Raw genomic sequence first — 25,220 nt, forward strand, 5'->3', positions numbered from 1 at the left:
AAAATAATTTTTAATGGAATCATCAGTCTTCTGAAAGCAGCGTGCTACTGTGCGGCTGTACCTGCAGTATGGGGCATAAGACAAGGGAATGTGTGTATTGGGCAGTTTTTTGGCAGGAGTGCAGACATTCCTTCTTAAACCCACCTCATAGCTGCAGGCTGAGCGGCATCAAGTCCTTCTGAACTGACACTGAAACCCCTCTGACTTGATTTGCTTTCTTGTTTCAAGAGGTAATTTATGGAGGCAGTTGCTCAGAAACTAATCTTGCACTCTATTTGAAAATCTATCAGGGACCTAAAAGAAATTCAGATTTCCAGCATTTCAATTTAGTGGTTTGGTTTGCTCTGAGTACTTAATTTCTTTTCTTTAGAAATGAGGGAAAGCATGCTTCAGATACAACTAAGAATAAAACAAATGCTAGGCTAGTGTTCTAAAAAACGAAGAGAGATCTTTGGATTGCTGAGACTGCTTCTTTCCCTCAGATGGAATTAAATCCTCACAGAAATGGAAATTGTAGAGATCAGACAGTCCGTGTTTGTGAAGCATCATAAGAAGTGCTTTTCAAAAGAAGTGCTGCTTAATATGTTATCTTGACCACTGTTGCCAGAATATTATGCTTAAACAATTCACAGTGTTCAAGGACAGGCAACAGGTAAATTCTTGTTTGTGGTTCTGGTGCTCTGATGATTTCCACTTGTCTTCTATGGAACTAAGTTACAAGAAGGATGTGGTTCCACCAAAACTGGTCAAAGTTTGAAGAACTTCAGTGTTTTCTTTCTGAAGCCTTTTTTTTTCTAACCGGTTTTGTCTGTCACCAAGAACCACCAACTAGTATGCAAGTCAGTCTTTAAGAAATTGCTGTAAAAACAGCGTAGTGTCCATATTTATCTGATGCTTGAGATGCAGAAGTAAAGGGAATTTCTCTTGTGTTGCAGGAAGATAATTTAAAGCTGCTTGGCTATTATACTTCCTTTATGTTCTGTTATGGAAGCTTCAGTATATGGCAATTCTTTGGATATACAGGACTGGTGTTAGTCATGGCTAGGCTGAAATTACTTCTGTAGTGTAGTGAAATGCAGACTTTTTCATTCTTTAGGGAAGAAGCATTTGGTAAACATTTACATGTTGCCAAAATAACAGTATTTATAGGTAATTTCATTTAAACATGAGAAAAAATGTTTTTACGTGAAGATGATCTAACACTGGAACAGGTTGCCTGGAAAGGCTGTGGATTCTCCTTCTGTAGAGGCAGTGAACACATGACTGGACACGGTCCTGCGGCAGCCTGCTCTAGTTGACCCTGCTTTGAGTGGGGAGGTTTGACTAGATGGTCTCCAGAGCTCCTTTCGAACCTCAGCAGATCTTTGATTCTCTGAAGTTTGGAAGGTGCTTACAGCCTTATGTGTAAATAAAGCTCTCAATGAATCTGTTGGTATTGTATGGACAAAATATAAATTGGGCTGCTAACCTTTTTGACCTAGTTACGAAAGAAAATACTAGAGGGAAAAGTAAGTCGTCAGCATGATGGAGTAAAATAATGTGCGACACTGTTTCCAATAGCCATGCGTAAAGTGTATGTTAGTGTGGCAATTAACTGTGTCTCTGAGATCTAAAGATATAGTAGCTGAATGTGCACAGATTTCTTGATCTACAGGAACAACAGCCAGGAGGTTCACAGAATTTTCCAAAGTTCAGGGTGGATGTATTCCTGCTTGACCCCCTTTTCTTGTTCATTTTCGGAAAGTTTGTGGTCTCTTGTGTACCTATGAAGTATGTAGGATGCTCCCTTGTAACAGGGAAAGCTGTTAGTGGTCAAAATTCTTATTTCTGAGGTGAAGAGTGACGGGATTTTATCAGTTGAGGATTGATCTTTTCTGTGCTTTAATACCTAATTGCTTAGCTAGGAAAATCATTGTGAAGATTATGCTTCTGCTACTTTGTTACCTGAAAGATCACTAATTATTTGCTTACTTCTGGGGTTCTTGTCTTCCAGGGTCCATGGTCATTGCCTGTAGTGTTGGCCTTTTGTTAGGACACTGGTTTTAAAGTTGATAGTTAATAGTTTCCCCATTTATGTTAGTGATTAATTTGGTTTTGTTGCATACTTGCAGGAACTGTTAATGAAAATGTCAGTGCTTACCAAAGTTTCCGTTACTACTTTTAAAATACTTGTTTAATGCTGACAGATGACTTTGACAGTGTTTTGAAGCAGATACTTAGTTTGTCTACACTGGATCCTTTCTGGAGCTGCTGTCCTGTTTAGTTCAGGCTCATAACAAAGTCACAGGCATAGTATTTTCTACCTGTTGAGTTTATTGGAGGTTTCCCTTTTATTCTTTGACAAAGTAATTGAGAGTAAAATCTAGGGTGTTTTTAATGTGCCAGGATATACTCTACCCTGAATTAGCAAGCAAGTCAGCTAAAAGTAATTTAATGACAGGTATTGTAGCTTTCAGCCTGGTGGTTTTTGACGTAAAGCCAGATAGACTGAGCACTTAAGAGGCCAGATGTTTTGAAGGCCCTTTAACAAACAAATTCAGTACATCTTAAAGAGATTGTTATTTGTGTCAGTGTGTGCTCAGCTAGATAAGCCTATAGGATGCTGTTTGGATCCATGAGCAATTTCAACCTATCCATATATGTACTTATGCAAGTTGAAGGAACATCCATCAATCATGAAGCAGATAGAGGAATCAATTGGCCTAGAGCCGTCTTTCTAGCTTTTCCTCGCTTGCTACATTTGTCTTGCTCCTCATACATTTAATGATAATACTTTGGAGCCTTCCTCCACACTTGTAACACTATCCTTTTTAAATCTTTTTTTCAGTAGGCATTTTGCGAAATGGACTTTTTTTTTAGAGCCTGCCTAGCCCTAATTTGCAGGGTGGGATGCAGTTCTGACATACTTGAAGTGACCTTTTAGTTGCTCAGCGAGTTTCCTTGAAAAGCAGGAGAAAAACACTGTACTTCTTTTTCCTTCCCTTTGCCTCTGCTGCTTTTCTAAGAGTATCTTCCTCTGTAGCATTCCCAGCTTTAACCGTGCTAGTGAGAGAGGACAGTGCCCAGCGTTCAGCATCAGTCCAGCATGTCAGCTTGTCATGTTTCTTTTGGCCAACAGGCCAGCACCTGGAATGATCTAATGTTTCTGAGCAGAGAAGTTGACTGTGTTTCAAAGAGTTGAGGAATGTGAGTGACAGAAAAGTGCAAGTGCCTTGGCACTGCTTTGTCTCAGGGCTAAGCTTCAAAAGGAGAGAGTGCACGCAGGCTTCAGACTTCTCCTTTTCTCTGCGTTGTATCATCTTCTTGAATTCCTTGTTTTGGAGTGTTGTGACCTAATTTGAATTTTGGATGCAGAGAAGTTCAGCTTTTTGCATGTAGGACTGGTTGATAGGCAGAGCCAAGCGTTCACTGAGAATGCTGTCAGGTCAAACATAACTCGTACTTGTAAACTTTGATAATTTTTAAATAATTGGTTAAATAATGTGTTAAGCTACAGTTTTAATTTTCTTGGAATTGCTGCTGCTGTTTTTGTGCCTTTTCCTTTCAATGATATAAACTAGAGGCATTAAAATGTTTCTGTTACTTAGAGCTTCTGTGATGCCTACATTTTGGAGGAATAAATACATGACAATCTTAAAGGCTTTTCTCAGGAAAGACTATTAATTGCTTTATATGTGGTCATAATAGCTGTTTTTCCTTAGTCGGTTCACTGTGTGAAGTCATCTCTAACATTTGAATTCTGTAAATGAGAGATGATGCAGTGCTTTATTCCTGACATTGATTTCTTGTAAAATGGTGTTAATTAACCTTTTACCTAATAGTTGTTTTATATTTCTGCCTTTTTTTTTCTTTTTTTGAGATGAAAGGGTGGGGTTTTTGTTTCAATCTTTTCCCCCATTTTCACCTGTCTGACCAGCCGCTGACTCTTTCTCTTTCTCTCCTGCTTTCAATGCATCTTGGGTAGAATTGTGGAACAAGCACCAGGAAGTGAAAAAGCAAAAATCTTTGGAAAAAACGAGTAAGGAAATTAAAAAATGTAGAAACTGACTCCTCCAGCCTCCCCATAACTGCCAACTCCCCAGGTGCAGGGTGAGCTTGCATCTATGGCACACAGTTTTTATGCCCACAAGAACAACGGTCTATCAAGAAAACCAGTGTTATAGAGGAGACCAAACAGATCAGTTTACCTTGAGGAAATTGTGTTCAAATGTATCTTATTTTTTTTTTTAAAAAAAAAAAAATCTTTTTTTCCTCCCCTGAATATTCCTCCTTCAAAGAAGGGGAAGCAGATATTCTGCATCCTCACCATGTCAGATATATATGAAAGGATTTTAAGATATTCCGTCTCTTTTCTTAAAAGTTAAAGACCAGTTTTGTTCAACAAGTTTTTGACATGAATATATTGATTGATTGAATGTTACTGGAATGAAGAATTCTCTATTCTTTCAAGCTGTGGGATGGCAAATTTTGTTACCTGCCTCAACCATGAACAGTTGATGACCACTGTCAGTCTGCAACAAGAAATACTTTTGAGGGGGAGAGAGAAGGTATATGTGAAGAATTGTATTTAGTGATGGCTGTTAAGAGAACAGCCTCATAGTAAGGAATCAACCTGATTTTGTTTTTTATATCCGGTGTTAAAGGAGGAATGAAATAGTCTGAGGCTGTTTGCAGAGTCTAAACAGTAATCTAAATCTACACAAATCTTAATGTCTATTGAAATATGATATCGAATATGTATTATATGCAGGTGTAGTACAACGTTTTACTTTTTTGCATATCACTGTTGTAAATAGGGACATATGACAGCAGGACAATAGCTAGTTTATAATAATCATGATGTGGCAGGTGTTTCCTAACTGTAAGTGTAGTCTCTACATTACAGAATTGATGCACCTTTTGCAGACTGAAGTTTGGAGAGGATTAATAGCTAAGATGAATGGGTGAAAAATTCTGACATTCTTGACTTAAGCCTGCATTTGCTACATTAGTTTTAGGCTCCTCAGTCAAGAACTTCAGTTAAGTATAAAGAAGCATCTGGAGTTAGTTCAGAGAGAATGGGACACCTCTGCAGTACAACTGACTACATTTAAGATCAAAATTGCATTCTGCTGAGGTAGGGGTGTGTATGAGACAGACACACAGCACGTGCACACACCTACTCTCCCAAACTGGGCCTTTCAGGTAGGTGCCTAGATTAGGAGGGATAAATTGAGGTTTTAGTGATTTATGTATATTAGACATACAAGTCTGTGAGGAAGGGAAGGGGAGGTTTGTAGGTGCATGTAAACTGATAGTGACAACAAAGTGATTGTGTTTATTGTGCTCCTGAAACCCAGATACAGATTAGATAGATTGCCCACAGCTTTCAAATACCTGAGCTGCTTCAGTTAGTTTCACTTGCTTTAAAAGTCAAATTGCCAGAATTATATCTGAATATGTGCTGGGACAGGGAACTCTTAAATTGCTTAAACACACAGCTGAAGTTCAGTATGCTTGCTGTAGTAATGAGACACAAAACTTCTTGCTGCATCATTATTCAGAACTAGAAATGGTGGCCATTTGAATGAGTGGAAATAGAAAATAAGATTCCAAATTCTTAGAAAGGATATTTTTAGTAATTTTTCTACTTTGTAAATTTTATTTATACTTTCTCTTTGTTAGGATATTTGATTATTTGATTTACAGTAACTAAGGCATATGGATTTAGAGCCAGAGTACTACATCAAATGAAGAACACTTTCTGTAAAACACTTCACATGGAGAATTGGTGGTTGTGTAGTAAGCTAGTACGGTCTGCACAGCCCACTTATGGCTTTGCTATTCATGAGTTTACATACCATCTCAAACTCACTCCCACAAATCTTTGTATATTATCCTTCTCTCTCTCTCCTCCCTTCCCTTTTTCTTTCCTTTTCTCTGTCTTACCCTCTCTAATATTACATAAAATACAAACATGTTCATAATTCCCAGGTTGTTGTGATCAATGGTTATAAGAGATAATGGCACTGCTTGCTAGAGGTACTGGATATAGTCATGGGTATATAATACAAATATTCCAGCTGCTGATCATGTCTTCCTGTTACTGAATAGTTGGCAGATATGGATATGGCAGAAGTGTTGCATTCAGTCACTTCCCCTTTCTGAGAGTAGTGACATTCTGTGTACAGTCTATAACACGTTCTTTTCTTGCCTCGTTATTTACCTCATTCAGTGCTTATCCACATTTCTTTTCAGGCTCTACCTCTCCATCATTCTCTTTTTCTTTTGCCATCCCATCAGAGGACAATAGATGATACGATTCTAGAACTGCATGGGAAATTGAACATAAAATTCTTTATCCCTTTTTTCCCTTTTTTTGTTTTTGGATCAGCGGGTTAATGAATGCATGTCTCAAGGCTTGCTGATTCCCTCTCTCACTACTGACCTATGTGATTGCCAGCTCTGGAGAGCCATTTGTTAATGTAATTGGGGAATGTTGTGAAGTACAGCATCATAGAAGCTTCTTCCTCGAAATTTTTACTGATGTAACACTAATTTTTGCTCTTTATGTTCTTGTCATGTGTTGCCTGATTTTTGTGTAGATAGTTGCTGTGGGCAACCTAACAAACTCAGTCCAAGACTTCGAGCAAATTAGCTGTTCAAAAAAGGATTTTCACTTTTAAGTAAATAGGTATCCTTTAGTTTACCAAGAATAAAGGAAGTGGCTTCCTGGAGTTGAATGGCAATGGCTCTGCATGTGTTATTGTAACTGGAAGAGACTTGACCTTTGTCTGTCCTCTTTTCTCTCTTGAATGGCTAACAAAGGTTCTGTTTAGTGATAGTCACTCCTGGACTATGACTTGGGAGTATTTGAAATTCACCAAAGTTTGAAGAATGGCAGATGTGTCCTGCTGGCATTATTGTTTACAGTTCCAAGTAATTAAAAAAATCAAAGGAATGAGAAATTTGTTTTCTTGGTACTGTTCTTGTTTTCAGTCTGTCATCTGCTTTCTGCCGTACCGTTTTGGGGTTTTTTTGGTACAGTAATGATTTGCTTTTTCCTTTGTTCAGGGCCAGAAGGTGTGAAACACTTTGATTTGGGAGAAACAGATGAGAAAAAATCCCAAATCAGTGCAGACAGTGGCCTCAGTTTGGCCTCAGGTTCTCAGGTCAGTGGCTTCTATGCTTGCTTTGTTTATGTGATAAGAGAGAGGATTCTTCTATTCAGTACTTAATTGTGAGAAGATTTCTAGGGTCTGAGCATTCTTGAAAGGCTCATTCAGTAAAATTTCTTCCCCGTTTCCTGTAGGGGACTGATCTTAGCAAACCCTTCAATTGTATGATCTCATGATCTTTTTGACATACGGGCAGTAGTTTCTATTTGCTGGCTGCATAAACCAAGGAAGCATAAGATGTGTGATTCAAGACCCCAGAGGAATGGGAAATGATATTCTCTCCTTATGCTAAAAACTAATGTGACTTTTCATCTTGTCCTTATATGTTTTGATTGCAGAAGAGTGATTTTGACTCTGTTCCCAGCGGAGGACCAGCAGTTATGGTCCGAAGTACAAGCCAGGATTCTGAAGTTAGCACAGTGGTAGGATATACCCAAAGTGAAATCTTGATGTGATTCACTGCTTGCTAAAGTAGGGGAGGGCGTTTCGTGTCTACATTTTGTGTGTTATGGCTGCATTCTGTCACGAGTGCATAATGTATGTCTATGACTTTTCTCTCCAGAGCCTCTGAGTGGGTGGCAAGCATGTGTGTCTGATGGAACATACATAGTGCTTTAATAGCAGACTGCATCCTTCATATATGGTGCTTCTTCCTGTTCCTATATATTGGTGTATTTATGGAACTGGTGGATTGCAATAATTTTATAAATATGCCTTTGTTGTGTATAAACCATCTATAAAGAATAGAAGTTTAAAAATGTAATCTGAGAGCAAAAAAGGCAGGTCATTTGATGCATTAAAAACAAGAACAAACTTTCTCATGCATTACCTTAAAGCACTTGAATCATATAAAAATATGTCTCCTTGCTTTCTGATCAACTACAAGTCACAGAGGGAAAAGGTAGCAGGAATGCATTCAGTAAATAAAAATGAACCTTCTCCCTACCGCATGTTATCTGATATGACATATTCCAGGGACAAAACTCAAGGAACTTTCCTTTTTGTTGATGGTGTTTTTTCTTCTCTCTAAACTGCTGCATACCTGTGAACATCTGGCTTTCCATGGTCTTTTCCCAGCCTGTAACAAGAATAATACTCTGATTGTCTTTTTCTAATGGAACCATTCTATGGAATGCTGCCCCAGAGAGAAGAGGGGTCTAGAAGAGCTGGTTGATATTGAAGTATGTCCTCCTCCAAACTCAAGAAAGGTCCATCTCAATAAGTAGGGAACCAAGCAGAGGCAGCAGGAGACCTCCACGGATGAGCAAAGTGCTCCTAAGTGAACTCAGACATTGAAATGAAGTATACAAGTGGTGGAAGCAGGGACAGGTGACCCAGGAGGAGTATACATTTGCTGTCTCGTGTTGCAGGGATAGGGTTAGGAAAGCCAATACAGACCCAGAAATTAATCTGGCAAGGAATGTGAATGGAAAGAGGAAAGGATTCTACGAGTAAAGAAGCAGCAAGAGAAAAGACCAGGGAAAATGTGGGCCTGCTGCTGAGTGAGGCAGGGGAACTGGTGACAGATGGAAAAGACTGTGGTGCTTGGGGCATTCTTTGCCTCAGTCTTTACCGGTAAAACTGACCTTCAGGAATTGCAGGCCCCTGAGGCTGAAGGAAAAGCCTGGAACAAGAAAGACTTATCCTTGGTGGAGGATGACCAGGCTAGGGAACGCTTCAGCCAACTGGATGTAGTTAAATCCATGGTTCCTGGGGGGTTACAGCCACAAGTGCTGGGGAGCTCGCCGATGCCATTGTAAGGCTGCTCTTGATTGTCTCTGAACGGTCATGGTGATTAGGAGAGGTTTGTGAAGACGGGAAGACAGCAAATGCCACTCATCTTCAAGAAGGGCAAGAAGGAAGATCTGGGGAGCTACAAGCTGCCAGCCTCACCTCAGTCCTTGAGAAAGCTGATGGAGAAAATCTTCCTGGATAATGTTTCCAAACACATGAAGGACAAGAGGGTGAATGGGACTAGTCACCATGGGTTTACAAAGGAGTAGGCATGCTTAACCAACCTGATAGCCTTCTACAATCAGATGACTGGCTTGGTGAATGAGGCGAGAGCAGCAGATGTTGTTTACCTCAGCTTCTGTAAAGCTTTTGACACTGTCTCCTCTAACATAGACGAGCTGACAAAGTATGGGTTGGGTATGTGGACAGTGAGGTGGGCTGGAAACTGGCAGAACGACTGAGCCCAGAGGGTTGTGATGAGTGGCACAGAGTCCGCTGGAGATGAGTCACTAGTGGTGTACCCCCTGGGGTCAGTACTGGGGCCAGTGCTGTTCCACATCTTCACTGATGACCTGGATGATGGTACAGAGCAAGTTTGCAGATACAAAACTGGGAGGAGTTACCAACACAACAGGTGGTTGTGCCACCATGCAGAAGGGCCTCAACAGGCTGGAGAACTGGGCAGAGAGGAATCTATGAAGTTCAGCAAGGGGAAAATGCCAAGTCCTACATCTGAGGAGGAATAACCCCAGGCACCAGTACATGCTGAGGGCTTACTGGCTGGAAAGCAGCTTTGTTGGGAAGGACCTTCGCATACTTGGCATACAAGATGACCGTGAGCCAGCAATGCACCCTCGTGGCAGAAAAGGCCAACAGTATTCTGGGCATTATTATTAGGAACAGCATTGTCAGCAGGTCGAGGGAGGTGATCCTTCCATTTTACTCAGCACTGATGAGGTTCTGTCTGGTGCATTATGTCCAGTTCTGGGCTCCCCAGTACGAGAAGGATAAGGACTTACTGGAGTGAGTCCAGCTCAAGGCCACAAAGACTATTAAGGGACTGGAGCATTTTTCGTGAGAGGAGGGACTGAGAGAGCAGGGACTCTTCAGCCTGGAGAAGAGAAGGCTCAGGGGAGGATCTTATCGATGGGTATAATTACATGATGGGAGACAATGAAGGCAAGGGAGCCAGATTCTTCTCAGTGATACCCACTTGCAGGACAAGAGGCAGTCAACACAAAAAATTAAAACACAGGAAATTCCATCTGAACACAAGAAAACACTTTTTTGGTTTGAGGGTGGTCAAACACTGAAGCAGTTTGCCCAGGGAAGTTGAGGATTCTCCATCTGTGGAGATTTTAAAAACTTGGCTGGGCATGATGCTCAGCAGTGTACTCTAGCTGACCCTACTTGAGCAGGGGGGCTCGTCTGTAGATGATCTAAACAGAGTGTCTTTTCATCTTTTTCTGCAGAGTAGGATTTGATGGAAAGATAATGTTACTGAAGGAGAAAAGGCAAATGTAGCCTTCAGTTGTACTGCTTATATTGTGCCTTAAGGAGAAATATTTTACAACTTTTTTCTTCACAGTGTCTTTGTCTCTTGAAGGTAACTGCTTTGTTTTTCTCCACAGGTTAGTAACAGTTCCGGAGAGACGTTAGGAGCAGACAGTGACTTGAGTAGCAATGCTGGTGATGGCCCGAGTGTGGAAAATGGTGGCAATTTGACAGGATCCAGGGGCACTGTGTCAGACAGTGAGATTGAGACAAACTCTGCTACTAGCTCTATCTTTGTAAGGGCATTGCAGACTTGCCTTTATTTATTTATTTAAATTAAATCTTGTGTAGTGATCATTTCAATGTGTGTGCTTGTGTGGAAGAAGATCACCAATTCTGTTTTAAGGGTTAATCAGCAATGACTTAAAATATTAAAGATGTAATTTTGTATGGATCCACGTACCTTTCTGCATTTCCTGTGCAATATTTAATTCCCCCTCATTCAATATTTCTCTCAACCAAATGGACATTAATTGCTCTTCAGAGGCAAAACAACACTGATGGGCGTTGTTCGACCTTACCTAACTAAGAGGAAGGGATTCCCCTGTTTCTTAGAAACAGCTGTTTGATACAGGAAGGGGATAACCTATTGTAGGTTTAGCAACTGTTCTATTTCTTTAAAACATTCATCGTATTTGAAGTGTAATCATAACTTTACAATATATTTTTCTTAGTTGGAAGACCTGTATGCAGTAAAATTCAAATTATCTGAGAGCACTTCTTGTTCACTTTGGTTTTTAAAGTCCTTGATTATTGGGTATAACCTCTAATATACGTCTTACCAAGAAAATAATTTTATACTTGATTTGGCTAAACCAAGCTTTCAGCCAAATATGAAAATAGCTTGCAATGCCTTAAGATTGGTCTCACTGTGCTCACTATTTTATAATCCTGATAAGATTATAAAAAAAGATTATAAAAACCTTTACAGGGCTTCTACTTGTAGTTTTAAGCAACAAACTTTGCAAACATTGTGCTTCATTGGACATTTCTTCTAAAAGCATGCAAATGATGTAACCACATCCACTTATTTAGCAAGAGGATGTCTTCTCAATTACTAAAGAGTTAGACTTTCTTAAAAAAAAAAATTACTTTTCTTTGTTTTTCTGCATGATGAATGAAACTAAATGGAATTTTGTCAACCCTTGTAACAGATTTAGAACAAAGATGATGGGTGTACACGATACATGATGAATGTCAATATCGTACCATGGTTTACCTGGTGGTAGAGAAATAGATGGGTCAGCTTTACTATGACAGTTCCTGCTGGCTGATAGAACCAGAACACAGTTCTTCAGACCAGATGATATATGATCATTTGCTTAATGTCTTGTCTTTATGAATGGTAAATGAAAGAAAAACCTGTAAAGCCTGAATGTGAGGTAAAGCTCAGGTAACCTTATTCTGCCTGTGAATGTTCATTTTCTGTGTAGTCCTGAGAAGGCTGCCTATTTCTTTCTCCGTTCCTCACAATCTGTACAATGACAGTGATATTCAGCTATTCCTTAAACAGTGGGAAAGATTTAGGGTTTGGGCGAACTCACCGCATAAGCACAAAATATGGGGGATGACAGAAGAGGTTTAACTATTCTTTCCTTTAGTCTGGGATTTGCATTTTTTGTTTTGTCTCAGTTTTCCTTCAGGGAAGCATTTTTACTTCCTCTATGTTTCGATTTCTCTATCTGTCTCTCTTTGTTTTTGCTTTGTCTGAGTCTGGACTTCTAACTGTATTACCTTGCTCTTTGAACAGAGTAATTTATTTGTTTTGTGAACACTAGTGGGAAAAGCATCTATGAAGTATAGCTTGCAAACCACATCTGTTAGGTACAACAGTGGCCTGCAAGACAGCCCTGCAGGGCACAGAGTTGAATTGTCTGACACCTCTTGTATTATTTTCAGGCAAAGTCCCACAACCTGAAGCAGAATGTGAAGGACAGCAAAGGCATTACCCTTGGGAGAGGTCCAGAGGATGGGAACCAACGTGTCTATCTCTATGAAGGACTGCTGGGTAAACTGCTTTTTTTTTGAGTAGGGGATCTTTTAGACTGATATTCAGGTGGAATCATGTCTGGGGCAGACTGCAATTTTTACATTCCCAGAGACTGTTTTTAACCACTTTGTTGTCCATACTGGTAGAATAGGGGGGTGCAGCAAGCCATTCAGAGTAAAGCCAGATTTGCTGGGGAAGTTGAATAAGAGTAAGAGGAGATGGGTGTGAGTGGTGTTGTTTGCATAAAGTGTAGTTTGTCCAAGTTTCTTGCTGTTCTTGAATATAAATTCTTTAAAATGTTGATAAAACAGGAGAAGGATCTTACTTAGCTATACATGGAAGGCTAAAACACATCACTGATCTTGAAAAAAGATCCTTCAGCTTGAGTCATGGAACAGACAGCTAGTAAACTCAGAATACTAATGGCCTTTGAGTGTATCCTTGAATTAGGAGTATATTGGCTTTTTTGAAATGTATTTCATCTGGACTTGCTGTTAATCAAGAGCTCTCTCTTCCTGTGTTTTTCATTCTTTCCACTTACCGCTCCTACCTGCTTGGAATGGTGCAGGTAGGGATAAAGGATCTGTCTGGGACCAGTTAGAGGATGCTGCAATGGAAACCTTCTCTATGAGTAATAATCTTACCTTTCCACTTCTCTGCGTGTTTGCCATGATCTGTGCTTGTGTGAGATATTCCTGTCTCTTTCAGGCAGTGTTAACAGTGTATGGAAGAAGATACACTCCTTAGAGAATAGAGAGGAGAGATGCTTTTGTGTAAGGGTTTGAAAAGATTTTGCCATGAACTAGAATGAGAGCTGCGTCTTGTCTTCTCTTTTACACTTTTCCTCAGTTGTGATATACTGCTTGTGGTTTAAAAGTAACCTTTTTTTTTAATATATGGATTAATTGTGTGTTGGCTTATGGTATTTTGAAGGAGTGGGAAGGAACAGGAATTGAAGTATTTGACTGGAGTAAATGGAATAAATGCTCAATTTTTGTATACATCGCATAGGCAAAGAACGTTCAACTTTGTGGGACCAGATGCAGTTCTGGGAAGATGCTTTTTTGGATGCTGTGATGTTAGAGAGAGAAGGAATGGGGATGGACCAGGGACCTCAGGAGATGATTGACAGGTAAAGTTCTTTCCTCCTCATTGTTTCACTTGGGGCTGAAATAGTAAAAAAAATTACTTTAATTTGGCTGAGCATGCTATCGTCACTTTGTAAACCTTGTTACTATACCTGACTGTTCCAAAGTGAGCCTTCTGAGTCTATGCTGGCCACTACCTCCTGATACTGAAATACTATCTTCAGTTGTGACATATTTTTTTAACTCTTGTAGAGAGGTGGTATTTCCAGAGAAATGGGTAATGTAAGCATAATCACAGTATGAACACATGGATTACACTAGATCAGTAGTAAAGCAAGAGATTTCTGTGGCAAGATGGCTATATTCTGGAAGAAAGGGAAGATATCAGTGTGTTGACATAAAGTGAAAGAATTGAATGTCTTCAGAAACTGCGTTTTGACCCTTCTCAAAATGCAAAGTCACTTATAGGTGTTTTTACTTTACAGCTGTAGTTAAACAAACTAACCAACCACAAGGCAACCATTCTCTAGAAGTATCTGGTTGCTTAAAGCTAGACTACTTCTAAGATGTCAGTCTTGGCTACCTGCTTGCCTTTTTATTTTCTCCTCAGCTTTGTTAATATCTAATTGTTCTCTGCTCCGTCTGCCACCTGTAGCTGTACCACCTACACCCATGCTATCACGTAACATGGGGTCTGGTAGCCAAAATAAGAACTAGTCTGTGGGCTGCTACTTTGAAGACTGTTTCTTTTTCCACAAACTACCTACCTTAGTGGAAAAAGAGAAGTGCCTATGTGTTTCCTTCATCAGCATGCAGCTGCATTTAAGCTCTAAAGACAGGTAGCTCTTGTACTGAGTCATACGTTCTTCTTCTGGCAGTTGTCATGGAGCTGCGACTGCAGTAAAGAGGAAACAGATAAGCCCAGTGGACCACTGAGAACTTTCCCACTGAGCAGATGTTATTTATTTCAACTAATTAATAATTAATGGGAATGTTTAATTAGTGATCACAGTGTTTTACTGGAAGATGCCCATTTGGCTTAGTGTTTTTGGAGTTTTATATACTGTATGCTTTACAAATAGAGCACTGTCCTCTGCTGGTGCTTTAGTGAACTGGATGAAGAATGCCTGTGACTCTGCTTCAGGTCTAGCTCTTCTTGCAGGTATCTTTCCCTGGGAGAACATGATCGGAAGCGTTTGGAGGATGATGAGGACCGCTTGTTGGCTACACTGCTGCATAATATGATTGCTTATATGCTTATGATAAAGGTGACTTCTTTTGCTTCTTAACAGATCACTGCTCAGATTTAAGCAGTATATTTTGTTGGTGTTGTCTTGAAACCATACGCCTCCGTTTACAGAGCTCAGAACAATGAGGTAGAAAATAATGTTATAAAACATCTCCTGATCTTAGTGAAAAAAAAAAAAAAGCTTCAGTACCTGGAGATTCTTTGAGATATGTTGTCTGAGTTTATGCAGTTCTATGCCATGGGTATGCAAATATATTGACATATAAAATAGAATTTTTTAGTCCTACGAGTACCTTTAGAGGACATTCTTGTTATCAAAAGTATGGGTTCTAAATTGAGAGCATTTTCTAATTTGATCTCCTCACAGCTGCAAATTCCAAATCTTCTTAGAGAAGTTATAGGTAAGAGGAGAACATGTGCAGATTGTGGATATGTATATCAAAATGAACTCAATATGAAATTTTCCGTTACTAGCAAGCAACCCTTTTTATCTCATTCAGTGAGCTGTGTATATGCATTTTAAAGCTGTAGGTGGCTACTAGAAATATCTTTCTTTTGGTGTTAATAATTCTTAGGTCATCCAAATCCTCCCTCAAAGTCACTGGAAAAAATCAATCTTCTAAAATTTTTGTCATGTTTAGAACCAGCTTAGGTGCATGGTTTTACTTGTAACAGATTTGATGCACTATGCTGTCTGGTGTAACAGCTTGACAGTAAGGGAATAAGGAGAGAGAAAGAAGGTATTGATTTTTCCTAATATAAATGAAATGTGAAGGTAAGTTTTAAGATGGAATTTGTGTATATTTGGAATGAGTTTATTTCAGAAGACAACTGTGGGATTTGGCCATTAGGACCTGCATTACTGCAATACTGAAAGTAGAAGTAATAATAACCAATGCAGCTGCTTTCATCAAAGGATGCAAAAGAAGAGAGCAAATAATAGTTGCAAAAGGCTTGCTCAGGAGAGATGTTGATAGAGTTAGTCCTAGAGGGGAAAAGTGTCTTTTGGTGTGGTGAAAATAATCAGATCCCCAGTAAAGAAGTTTTCTGGGGGAAAGAGATAAGGAGGCAAACAGGATATTATGCCTTTGAAAACTATATCACTCTGGACCTCTCTGTTATACATTAAAAGGGAGTGCAGAGGATCTGAGAGTTGTGATAAAAATATTGTTTTTTTCAGTGCATCTTCAGAGATGCTCAAGAATGAGGATGGGATGAAGAACATGGCAAAAGAAGGGTTCTGGGGTGGTTTTTTTGTTTACTTTGTTTTTTGTTGTTGTTGTTACTTTTTTTCCCTGATTATCAGTTTGGGGATAAAAGGTCACGGATCCAGAATTTGGTATGTATTATTTGTATATAGGATTTTTTCCAAGCAGTTAGACAGAAGGCTTTAAGAAACTAAAGACTGAACCAAGGTATCTCAGGGTAGCTTCTAGTAGAAACTGCAAAGTTGGAAGGCCTTCTGTTACTACAGAGGTGAATTCTTTTGAGCTATCAAGGGAAACATAATCTTCTAAACCCAACACTTTGGTATTTTTATTTCTTTTCTTGTTTGAGGATAGCAGAGGCTATTAGTTTTTACCTAAAAAATTCTTGAAAAATACGGTGCTTTCTTTCAAGTACAAAGAGTTCTTGCCAAAGGAAGGAAGCAGGTTGAGTTTGTTTTGTGTGCTCTGTAGCGTTAAGGTCGTAGTCACAATATGATTAAAAAGAACGTCTGGTCTAGCTTGAAGTCATTGCTCAAGCATGAGTGTAGTTAGTATCAATGACTGACATTCATAATGATAATAGCCTTTTGAAATGGCACCGAGGCAGAAATGTTTTGCTTCTGAGCTTCTCTGCAGCTCATCTTCAGGAGGAACCTGCTGCTGTTCGAGGATTATCTAGAAATGTGTGGTAGAGCCCTGGCCCTAGTGACCAAGAAACACGTCATGAAAGAGTGAGAATTCTGAAAGATATTGTGCCTTTGTGTTAATATTTCTTGTGTGGAAGCCTTCTCAGCTGACTAAATCAACTCTTCGCAGAGAAAGAGGTGGAGAAGCTAGCCTGGCAGATGAGACTCATCACATAAGTGGCAACATGGAGAACTGAGGCTTTTGCTGTCAGTAGTTGGGTGTGGAGGGTAGTGGAATTGCTGCTTTTGTGCAAGAGTCAGCAGGAAATCTGTTGTGCACAGTATCACTTGCCCAGTAGCTGGGAAAAGTGGTGTACGTGCAACTTCTGCTTGTACTAAAGAGGCCCTACCATGACTTAGTTGGAGAACAGTTGTTTTGCTGTCTTAGCAATGGAAACCAAGATATGTTGATTTTTGGAGACTGGAGTTGCTGCCTGTGAATAGAGTATGTAACTGCTTTTATATCTGCCTTCTAGGTGAACAAGAGTGATATTAGGAAAAAGGTGCGTCGTCTAATGGGAAAATCACATATTGGATTGGTGCACAGCCAGCAAATAAATGATATTCTAGACAAACTTGCCAATCTGGTAAGTAAAACAGTGTGAGTGATGTATCTGTTGCAGCCACATGCAGGAAAAAATATTCGAAAGCTATTCTATAAAAGCTCTGCAACACTATAAAATTAATTACATTGAATTATTAAATACTGCCTTCACATGTATAGAACAAAGACCGTGATTGTGTGACCGTGTTTATAATATTATGTTATACAGTTATCAGTTAGAACTGCAATACAAATCTATATAAATATGACACATCAGTACCATAGTTCGATACAACCCTGATGTTTTCTTAATAGCAGTTTTGTGCGGTGGGTACCTTTACTTTCACTATATCTGTAACAAGTTTTCAGTTTTCCATCGGTTTCCAGGTCATTATAAGACTTGTAGGAATCAGTTTCTATACAAAGCTGTTTCCACTATCAGCTGCTGTGGAGAATAAGCCTTATGTCCTATAATGCTCATTAAGAATATAGGCTAACACTTAGGTTAGTAAAACTAGCCAGCTTTTAGCACAGCCATCACCAGGGTGGATACAAGTTAGGCCCTAATGCTATTTTTTCAAAGCATTTTTACATTTGGAGCTTAGATGTATGCACAGAAAGGACACAGAATTATCTTACAATTAATTGGGAAAAAGCAGACCAGTTTACTGCAGTGTTACTAGAACCCAGACACCTCACTATCCCACACGGAGTATGGTACCAGCATGAATGTTGTGTGCTGTGATAACTCTCATAGTCACACTTGTTGAAATTAAACTCGTCACATTTGTTGAAGCTAAACTTACTAGAGTATCTTGCTTAAGGCTTTATCCAAAATTGCCTCCAATCAGCTGTGTTAAAAATACTACTCTTTTCTTTCATTTGTTGGAAATGCTTCTACTGTCACCTAATAGAATCATGGAATCATTTTGGTTGGAAGAGACCCTCAAGATCAAGTCCAACCATTAACCTAATTCTAATGGACTATTTTTTTCAAGAGATCGGGAGAAATTGGTTTTGAAGTTCATTAATGATTGCTTTTTTTTTTTTCTCTAGAATGGACGGGACCTCCCTGTGAGACCCAGTGGCAGCCGCCACATCAAGAAGCAGACTTTTGTAGTACATGCTGGGACAGACACAACAGGAGACATATTTTTCATGGAGGTACAGACAAGAATAATATTAATGCAACTAGTAGCATTCAATAATTAAAATTAGAAATGTTATGCAATGTTTTGTGCTCCCAGGTATGTGACGATTGCATTGTGCTGAGAAGCAACATTGGAACTGTGTATGAACGTTGGTGGTATGAGAAACTCATCAATATGACTTACTGTCCCAAAACAAAAGTGCTGTGCCTGTGGCGGAGGAATGGTCAGGAGACACAACTGAACAAATTCTACACAAAGAAGGTACGGATCTTGCTTAATACACACAATACTGAGGGAAAACTGCACAAAACAAACAAATACTTGGTGTATCATATTTCACGTTTAATCCAAAAATAGCATTCTCTCTCCAGCTGTGGTTACTGAACTGCAGTGGCTGTTTAACAGCACTGACATCTGAATGTGACACTATGCCTTGTCATTTACCTGAAGACAGTAGTATAACAGGATGTAATTTAAGAAATTACATGTGTAGCTTTTACTTGGTTTTTTGGTTAGAAGGAGGAAAGCATGAGTATTACTAAATATTGCATTATCTTGCAGGCTTATAAAGGTAGTTAGAACATTGTGGCAGATTCGTGGGGAAAAAGCTGAATAAAACTATGTCTTAGCAATTCAGTTAATTCTGTCATTTTTAATGGCAAACCCAAACTGACAGATAATTTTTTTTCTCCATGGGCCCTAGTTTGATTTTTTTTTTTGTTTAATATATACCTACATTCTCCACTGATATGAAAGCCCTTTTTTTCTTCTTATGATTAATTGCAAATGTAAAAAAATAGCTTGAACCTACAAGGAAAACCCCAGCAACTCTTAGAACTCCAGTAATTCCTACACAATGACGAGCAAACAAAATGTAGAGATTTGTAAATGCAGGTAATATATTGAAAGGTTATTATCTTTGAGATGTATAGAGATTAGATTTCTACTTCAAAAAATTCATTTTACATAGACCAGGTCGTCATAATGTGGGTATGAATGCAAAGGGAAGGAGGACAAAAGCAGTGTGCTGCAGAAGCTACTTGGAAAACCAATTGCATGTGTCTTGGGCTTCAGATAGGAAATTTTCTTAAATTTTACTCTGAGGTTATGGCTTAATATTATTTGATATTAGAGAGGGGAGTTGGAGGAAGATGAATAGAAGAAATGGCATAAGGAATTTGATGTGAATAACAAAAAGATAGATCGTATGAGCATGACCACTAACATTGATTGCTGGAAGCTGAAAGAAAGGGAGGGATTGTGGTATTGTTTCGAGGCTTTTTCTACACTAGGAAACTGAGGAAACGTGGTTAGATTGCTCATGGGCATGTGCTGAGCTGTACACTTGTCACTAGTTTGTGCCATGAAATTATATGAAATACTTATCTGTCAACTTGAAAAATAAATACACACATTATCTAGTAATTAGCTGTGGTTTAACTTTTTATAGGCTTTTTGTTGTTATACACCACATGGGGCTTGTTCTATTTGTAGAATCTTAGAATCTTGCTGTACTATTCCTTTAGTAATTTGGAAAAATAACATTGTATTTATTACTCTTCTTTTATATGTTAGTGTCGGGAATTATACTACTGTGTGAAAGACAGTATGGAGCGAGCAGCAGCAAGACAGCAAAGCATTAAACCAGGTACAAGATTTTGCTTGTTGGGAACATTTATTGCTTAATCTGCAATCAACAGATTTTTAAAAATTAATAACTTATTTGAACATAATCTGATTTTACTTGGAAATCTGAGGGTAGATTTGCACATCCATGTGTACATAGCAGACTTAGTGTTATCATTAGCTTAAACCCTTATACCTCACTCTAAATACAAACTAAAACAAAACAGTGGTATAAAGAAGAGTTACACATCAGGAGGACTGGATGCCAGTAAAATGATAACTAAGAAAAGACTATGAAACTTCAGCTTTGCTTTCTCATCATGGTTGACTAGCTGCTCCTTGTATTCCTAACTGAGACACAGAACTATGTTGACCACTTTGTGTTGAGAATGGAGGCTAATTAATAAGCTTGTTTGTCGTAGTGAATCTACACTGATGAATCGGCAGCTTTCTGCAGACTTTCAGTGCACAAACCTTGAAAGTTTCATACTGGTGAAAGTAACCCAATGTCCTTATTCCGGTATAACTTCTCCAGTGTAGATGTTCTTCTTAGTTTAGCATAATGATCTGGGACAGGATAGCATAATTATACTGGTGAAACTTTTCTTGGCAAACACTCCTTTCCTTTTCCCATTGAGTCAAAAAACATAGAAAAGTAGACTTACAGTTTTGGGAGACTGAGTCTTGGGAAGGCAATTTTACATTTTTCTTAGTCCTCAGAGAGCAGTAGGTGCTCTATATACCTGGGTAACAAACATGAAGGTGACTGATTTTGTACCTTCATAAAATGGTGGTTTCTCCCTTGCTGGAGTCTGTTGCAGGTTCAGGGTAACATCACTGTGGTTTCATATTTTCAAGTGTGATTTCTGTTGCAACTTTTTTTTTTCCTCAAGTGGATGCTAGGAGCCATGCTTTGAGGTATAAGACTCTTTTAGGTGTACCTTAATGCCAAATCTAAGGGATCTACATTTTACACTCATAACTGGTATCATCATGACTGAGAAAACGATTGTGTTTAAATGCAGCATTGTAAGTGTTCAACCCTCAGCTAGCTCTTGGAGCTTGGAAGAGCCACCATTTTCTTCCACCTACCATTAGTCTAATTTAATTTGAGGAGGAGGAGAAAGTACTGGACTTGCACTGAGGGTAGAGGAGTCAAAAGCGTCTTTGAAAGCTGTTTTAAGAATTGGGCAATAACGTAGTATTTAAAATGTGTTTGAAAGGCATTCTCCAGAGTTCAGTGGTTCTGCACAAATGATAATGTTTAAAAAAATCATTACAAGAGAGCATTTTCTAGCTGAACTGAATGTTGGAAAAGAAACTAAACGAAAATGCCTAGATTGTCATCTGTTAATGCCCTCTGTTAAATTGTCATTGTTATAACCATGTTGACTTCGCCATTGTTGAAAGCATAAAACAATGCCATACAAAATCATCAAACTCACAAATGAAAGCCTAGTTTGTATTTGCTTATGTGTTTCTACTTAAGACTATGCAGTCTATGATGTTAATTAATTGTATTGTCTTACCATACAGAAATGAAACATAGCATTTCAAACAAACCAAACCCAAATATGAACTATAAGAAATACAGACTGAACTGATGTTGGATGTCCTTTCATGTAACCAAGATGCAATTTCTTATACTTAAAATTCTAGTGGTTCTCAGCAGCTGGCATTAGTGAGTGGATCCTACTGAAATGCTGCCTCCTGTTCTTAGTAGTGTCCTCTTACTACGCACATCAAATGGAAATTATATTTTTACTGTTTCATATTTCCCTTCCACATATCATGACTTGGCTGACTGCTTTCTGTTTTTTCTCTCTCTCTGGTTATTTTTGTTTGTTTGTTTGTTTTCCTTTTTTTTTTTTTTTTTTTTTAATTAACATATCACAGGCCCTGAGTTGGGCGGTGAGTTCCCTGTGCAGGATATGAAAACCGGTGAAGGAGGTCTTCTTCAGGTCACACTGGAAGGAATTAATCTGAAATTTATGCACAGTCAGGTATGAGGGAAATCTATGAGAAGACTGTGAGCATGAAGCTTTTTGCAGCACGCCTATATATGTGTTTCCTCTTCCCAGAGTATCAACAAGGACGAGGGATGGCATGGTGAGGGTAAAAAAGCATATCTATATTTACACACAAATACATACTCGTATGTATGTAAAAATACACTGAAATTAAATATCCTCAGGAGAACTATAATCAGCTCAAGAAAAATGTTGATACAGGTTTCAACTTCTTGTTTCTGTCAATCTGAATTGCCTAAGCACAAAACAAATGGTAGCCAGTATATTAAGGGACAGAAAAAGTGATCAGTCATAATCTAAACTGCCATAATGCATCACACTTTCAACCATATCCTGCTGGCATAAGCAGTCAGCCTTAATTATATAGTTTTTGAACATTGCAGGTACAGAGGCTTCTGCATCACATTTAATCTATTGTGTTTTAGAATTTGAGAAATCATGTGTAGAATTTAGTATGAAAATAAAACGGGAAAGTGGCTCTTGCTGTAATTCACAAAAATAAGAAAGAATTACTGATTCTTTTTTCCTTCCAAATAACATATTGTGGGTATAGAGGAAACACAACTAGAATTGTCATTTCTTCCTTTGTCTGGATGTTGTTTCTGTTGCTTCCTTTGATCCTTGTTTTTTAATTTGCTTTGTGTTTTTTTGTTTTGCATATAATATTAAATGCATGCTATGCTAGACATTAGAATTGATTTTTAGGGGGGAGAGTGTGTGTGTGTGAGAGAGAGAGAGAAAGAAAACCTTCTGTCAGTCCTTTGTGGAGTGTTCTTTCCTTTCTTCCTGACTAGACTTTTCTCCCCACACAAGCTTTGTTCTTCTTTGAGGATACATCAGTGTAGATCCCACTGGAAGCGCATGTGCATCTCAAACACACATGCTCAGAGCGTTTAATACTTCTCCCAAGGTCACAGCAGCACCATGTGCTTCTGTGAGTTCTTATGTGTCAGTGTGAGGAGTGGAGAGTTGTGAACTCCTTCAGTTTTCTTCCTGTCTGTTACCTGGGTAGAGCCTGGACCACAGCTGACCTGCTGTAGTATTTCAAACATACTCTGTGATGGAACAGTCTACACCTGTATGACTTAGTTATAGGCTGTAACTTTTTATTGGATATGCCAAAATAGAAAGAACTGCAAGAGGAACTCATCAACAGTACAGAATGAATTTTCATAGTTATTGGAAATGGCAGGTCTAAAGCCTTTGAAAACTAAACCCTGCCCTCAAAGCAACAGTTTGATATCACTATAGAGATTGCTTTGTCCTAAGGTAGGACCCACCAAAGGGAATGTTCTGTTTGCTTCTACTTTTTCTTCTGCCAGAAGTCAAAAAATTTTGAGCTCAAACTGCTCATCTCTTGAATAGCCTGTGGCAATGACTCTATCTTATCAATGAACACCCAGGCATATATGAATTTGCGGTGCAAAAAGATATGTAAGAAGGTAGCCATATCATCATGGTTTCTTAAGTGTAACAGGCATCTTCACAAGACAAAGACACTAAGTGTTAGGCACATGGTGAGCACACATGCATCTGTCCAAAAGAAGAACTCCAAATCTTAAAACATACCCGTGTCCTTAAATTCCACCCCCCCTTTTTTTTCCCAAAAAGACTGGAATGACATTCTGAAAGAAAACCTTAGGGAAAACTAGTACTGATTGTTGTTATATGACTGTTCAGGCCATTAGCAGTTGAATTTCGTACCACAGATACTGAGTCCTGGGCTATCACCAGCACTCCTAGAGTTCTAGCTTTATCATATCCTTCCTTACAGAGAATGATGGTCTCATTTGCTGTTCATGATGAAAATTACTACATCCTTTCTGGTAGATAATCTGTGCAGGTCAGACCCAGAAAGTATCCCAGCTGTCTCCACCACCTGAAAGATTATTCTTCCTCTTCATCTGCTTTCCAATTACACTATAGACAGATCAGTTTCCATGATTTAAGATGGATATTGAAACAAGTACAGTTCTGGGAAATATATTTCACTTATTCAGTATGTTTAATTCTTGGTCTGATAGATTTACATTGCCAGCTGGCAAGGGCATTCAGTACCATTTAGTGGAACTAAGGCCTATCCTTGTTTTCCTTCTCAAAACAAAGTGTCTGGACAGATACCAAAAGTTTGCCATTTGAGGTTCTGTATAGAATGGACAACTGTAGCAGTTATGTAAAGGACTCCTACTAGTTGCACTATGCAAAAAAAAATCCCTTCCAATTTAATGATCTGTGGAGCTACAGGATATTTGTGTTCTTAGCCTGACACTCATCAACCAGTCTGCTTTCTTAATAAAAGGTGTGCTGTTCTAGATTGTCCTTTCCAAATTTCATATAAATTATATTAATTGGTCCGTAAGGCAGTTGATTCTAGAATATGTGTATGAGCATGATTAAAACCAGGATCCTACACCCGTTTCTCTGGGGATACTGGGTGGGGATACTGACCAACAAATGCCTACAGGACCTCATTAGGCACAGCTTTATCTTCATCTTCTTTTCCTTAATCTATATACAGGCCCTGTTCTTGGCCCTCCTTCTGAGTACTCTTTTCAGCAATGCAACTTACTAGAAGAAGGGATTTCTGTTGCTCTGCTTGGTTGGATATAATGGAATTAATTCATTTAGAACATAGGAAGAAGAGTTTCCACTTAAAAAAAAAAAAAAAAAAAGGAAGAAAAAGATAAGTTGAGTCTATTCTGTCCTGAGAAGACTGAACATACTGCTTCAGTGTTAGAATGGTGCTTGCTTTCATGAAACTGTTTTCGAAGGTTCTTGATTTGCAGTGTGTATGCTTTCTTTACCGCCCTGTGAATTCCTCAGGAAATGTCTTAGGTGCATGGTGGGCCAATCTATTATTGGCACACAGTAGTCGTCTTTAGTGTTCACAAATTGTCTCACCATGCCAGCAGTGTGTGTAAGTTTAAGAAAAAATGTTCAAGTCAGATGAAGCAGGTCAGAGGAAGTCCTTTGGAACAGGAAGGAATCAAGTGTACCTGTGGCATTGGCAGACTATTCTGAGTTTACATCCACAAATTATATTATAAGATTGGGCCTCAGTAACTCTGTCCCCATTATGAATTCATCTGTGTCAAAAATAGATGGAAGTTTAATAAAATGCAGCAGGCACATGCCCATCTACAGTAGGATCCACACTGAATGCTCTGTCTTGAAGAACCACAGTTTCCCTAGGGTAAGTAACT

At 38.8% G+C, this 25,220-nt stretch overlaps 1 protein-coding gene across 1 annotated transcript in view; it reads left to right on the forward strand.

Annotated features, from left to right (window-relative positions):
* MADD (MAP kinase activating death domain) overlaps positions 1–25,220 on the forward strand; it is a 75,748-nt gene that overhangs the window by 40,416 nt on the left and 10,112 nt on the right. The window contains exons 22-34 of the mRNA XM_065635761.1: positions 3,965–4,018; positions 7,054–7,151; positions 7,496–7,579; positions 10,523–10,681; positions 12,345–12,453; positions 13,004–13,066; positions 13,447–13,567; positions 14,686–14,791; positions 17,143–17,253; positions 18,267–18,374; positions 18,458–18,622; positions 19,937–20,009; positions 21,884–21,990. Of these exons, the coding sequence (XP_065491833.1) occupies positions 3,965–4,018; positions 7,054–7,151; positions 7,496–7,579; positions 10,523–10,681; positions 12,345–12,453; positions 13,004–13,066; positions 13,447–13,567; positions 14,686–14,791; positions 17,143–17,253; positions 18,267–18,374; positions 18,458–18,622; positions 19,937–20,009; positions 21,884–21,990 (1,358 nt within the window). The remainder of the gene's footprint in view (positions 1–3,964; positions 4,019–7,053; positions 7,152–7,495; positions 7,580–10,522; positions 10,682–12,344; positions 12,454–13,003; positions 13,067–13,446; positions 13,568–14,685; positions 14,792–17,142; positions 17,254–18,266; positions 18,375–18,457; positions 18,623–19,936; positions 20,010–21,883; positions 21,991–25,220) is intronic.

This window comes from Caloenas nicobarica, chromosome 5, assembly GCF_036013445.1.
Source record: "Caloenas nicobarica isolate bCalNic1 chromosome 5, bCalNic1.hap1, whole genome shotgun sequence".
Taxonomy (NCBI): Eukaryota; Metazoa; Chordata; class Aves; order Columbiformes; family Columbidae; genus Caloenas; species Caloenas nicobarica.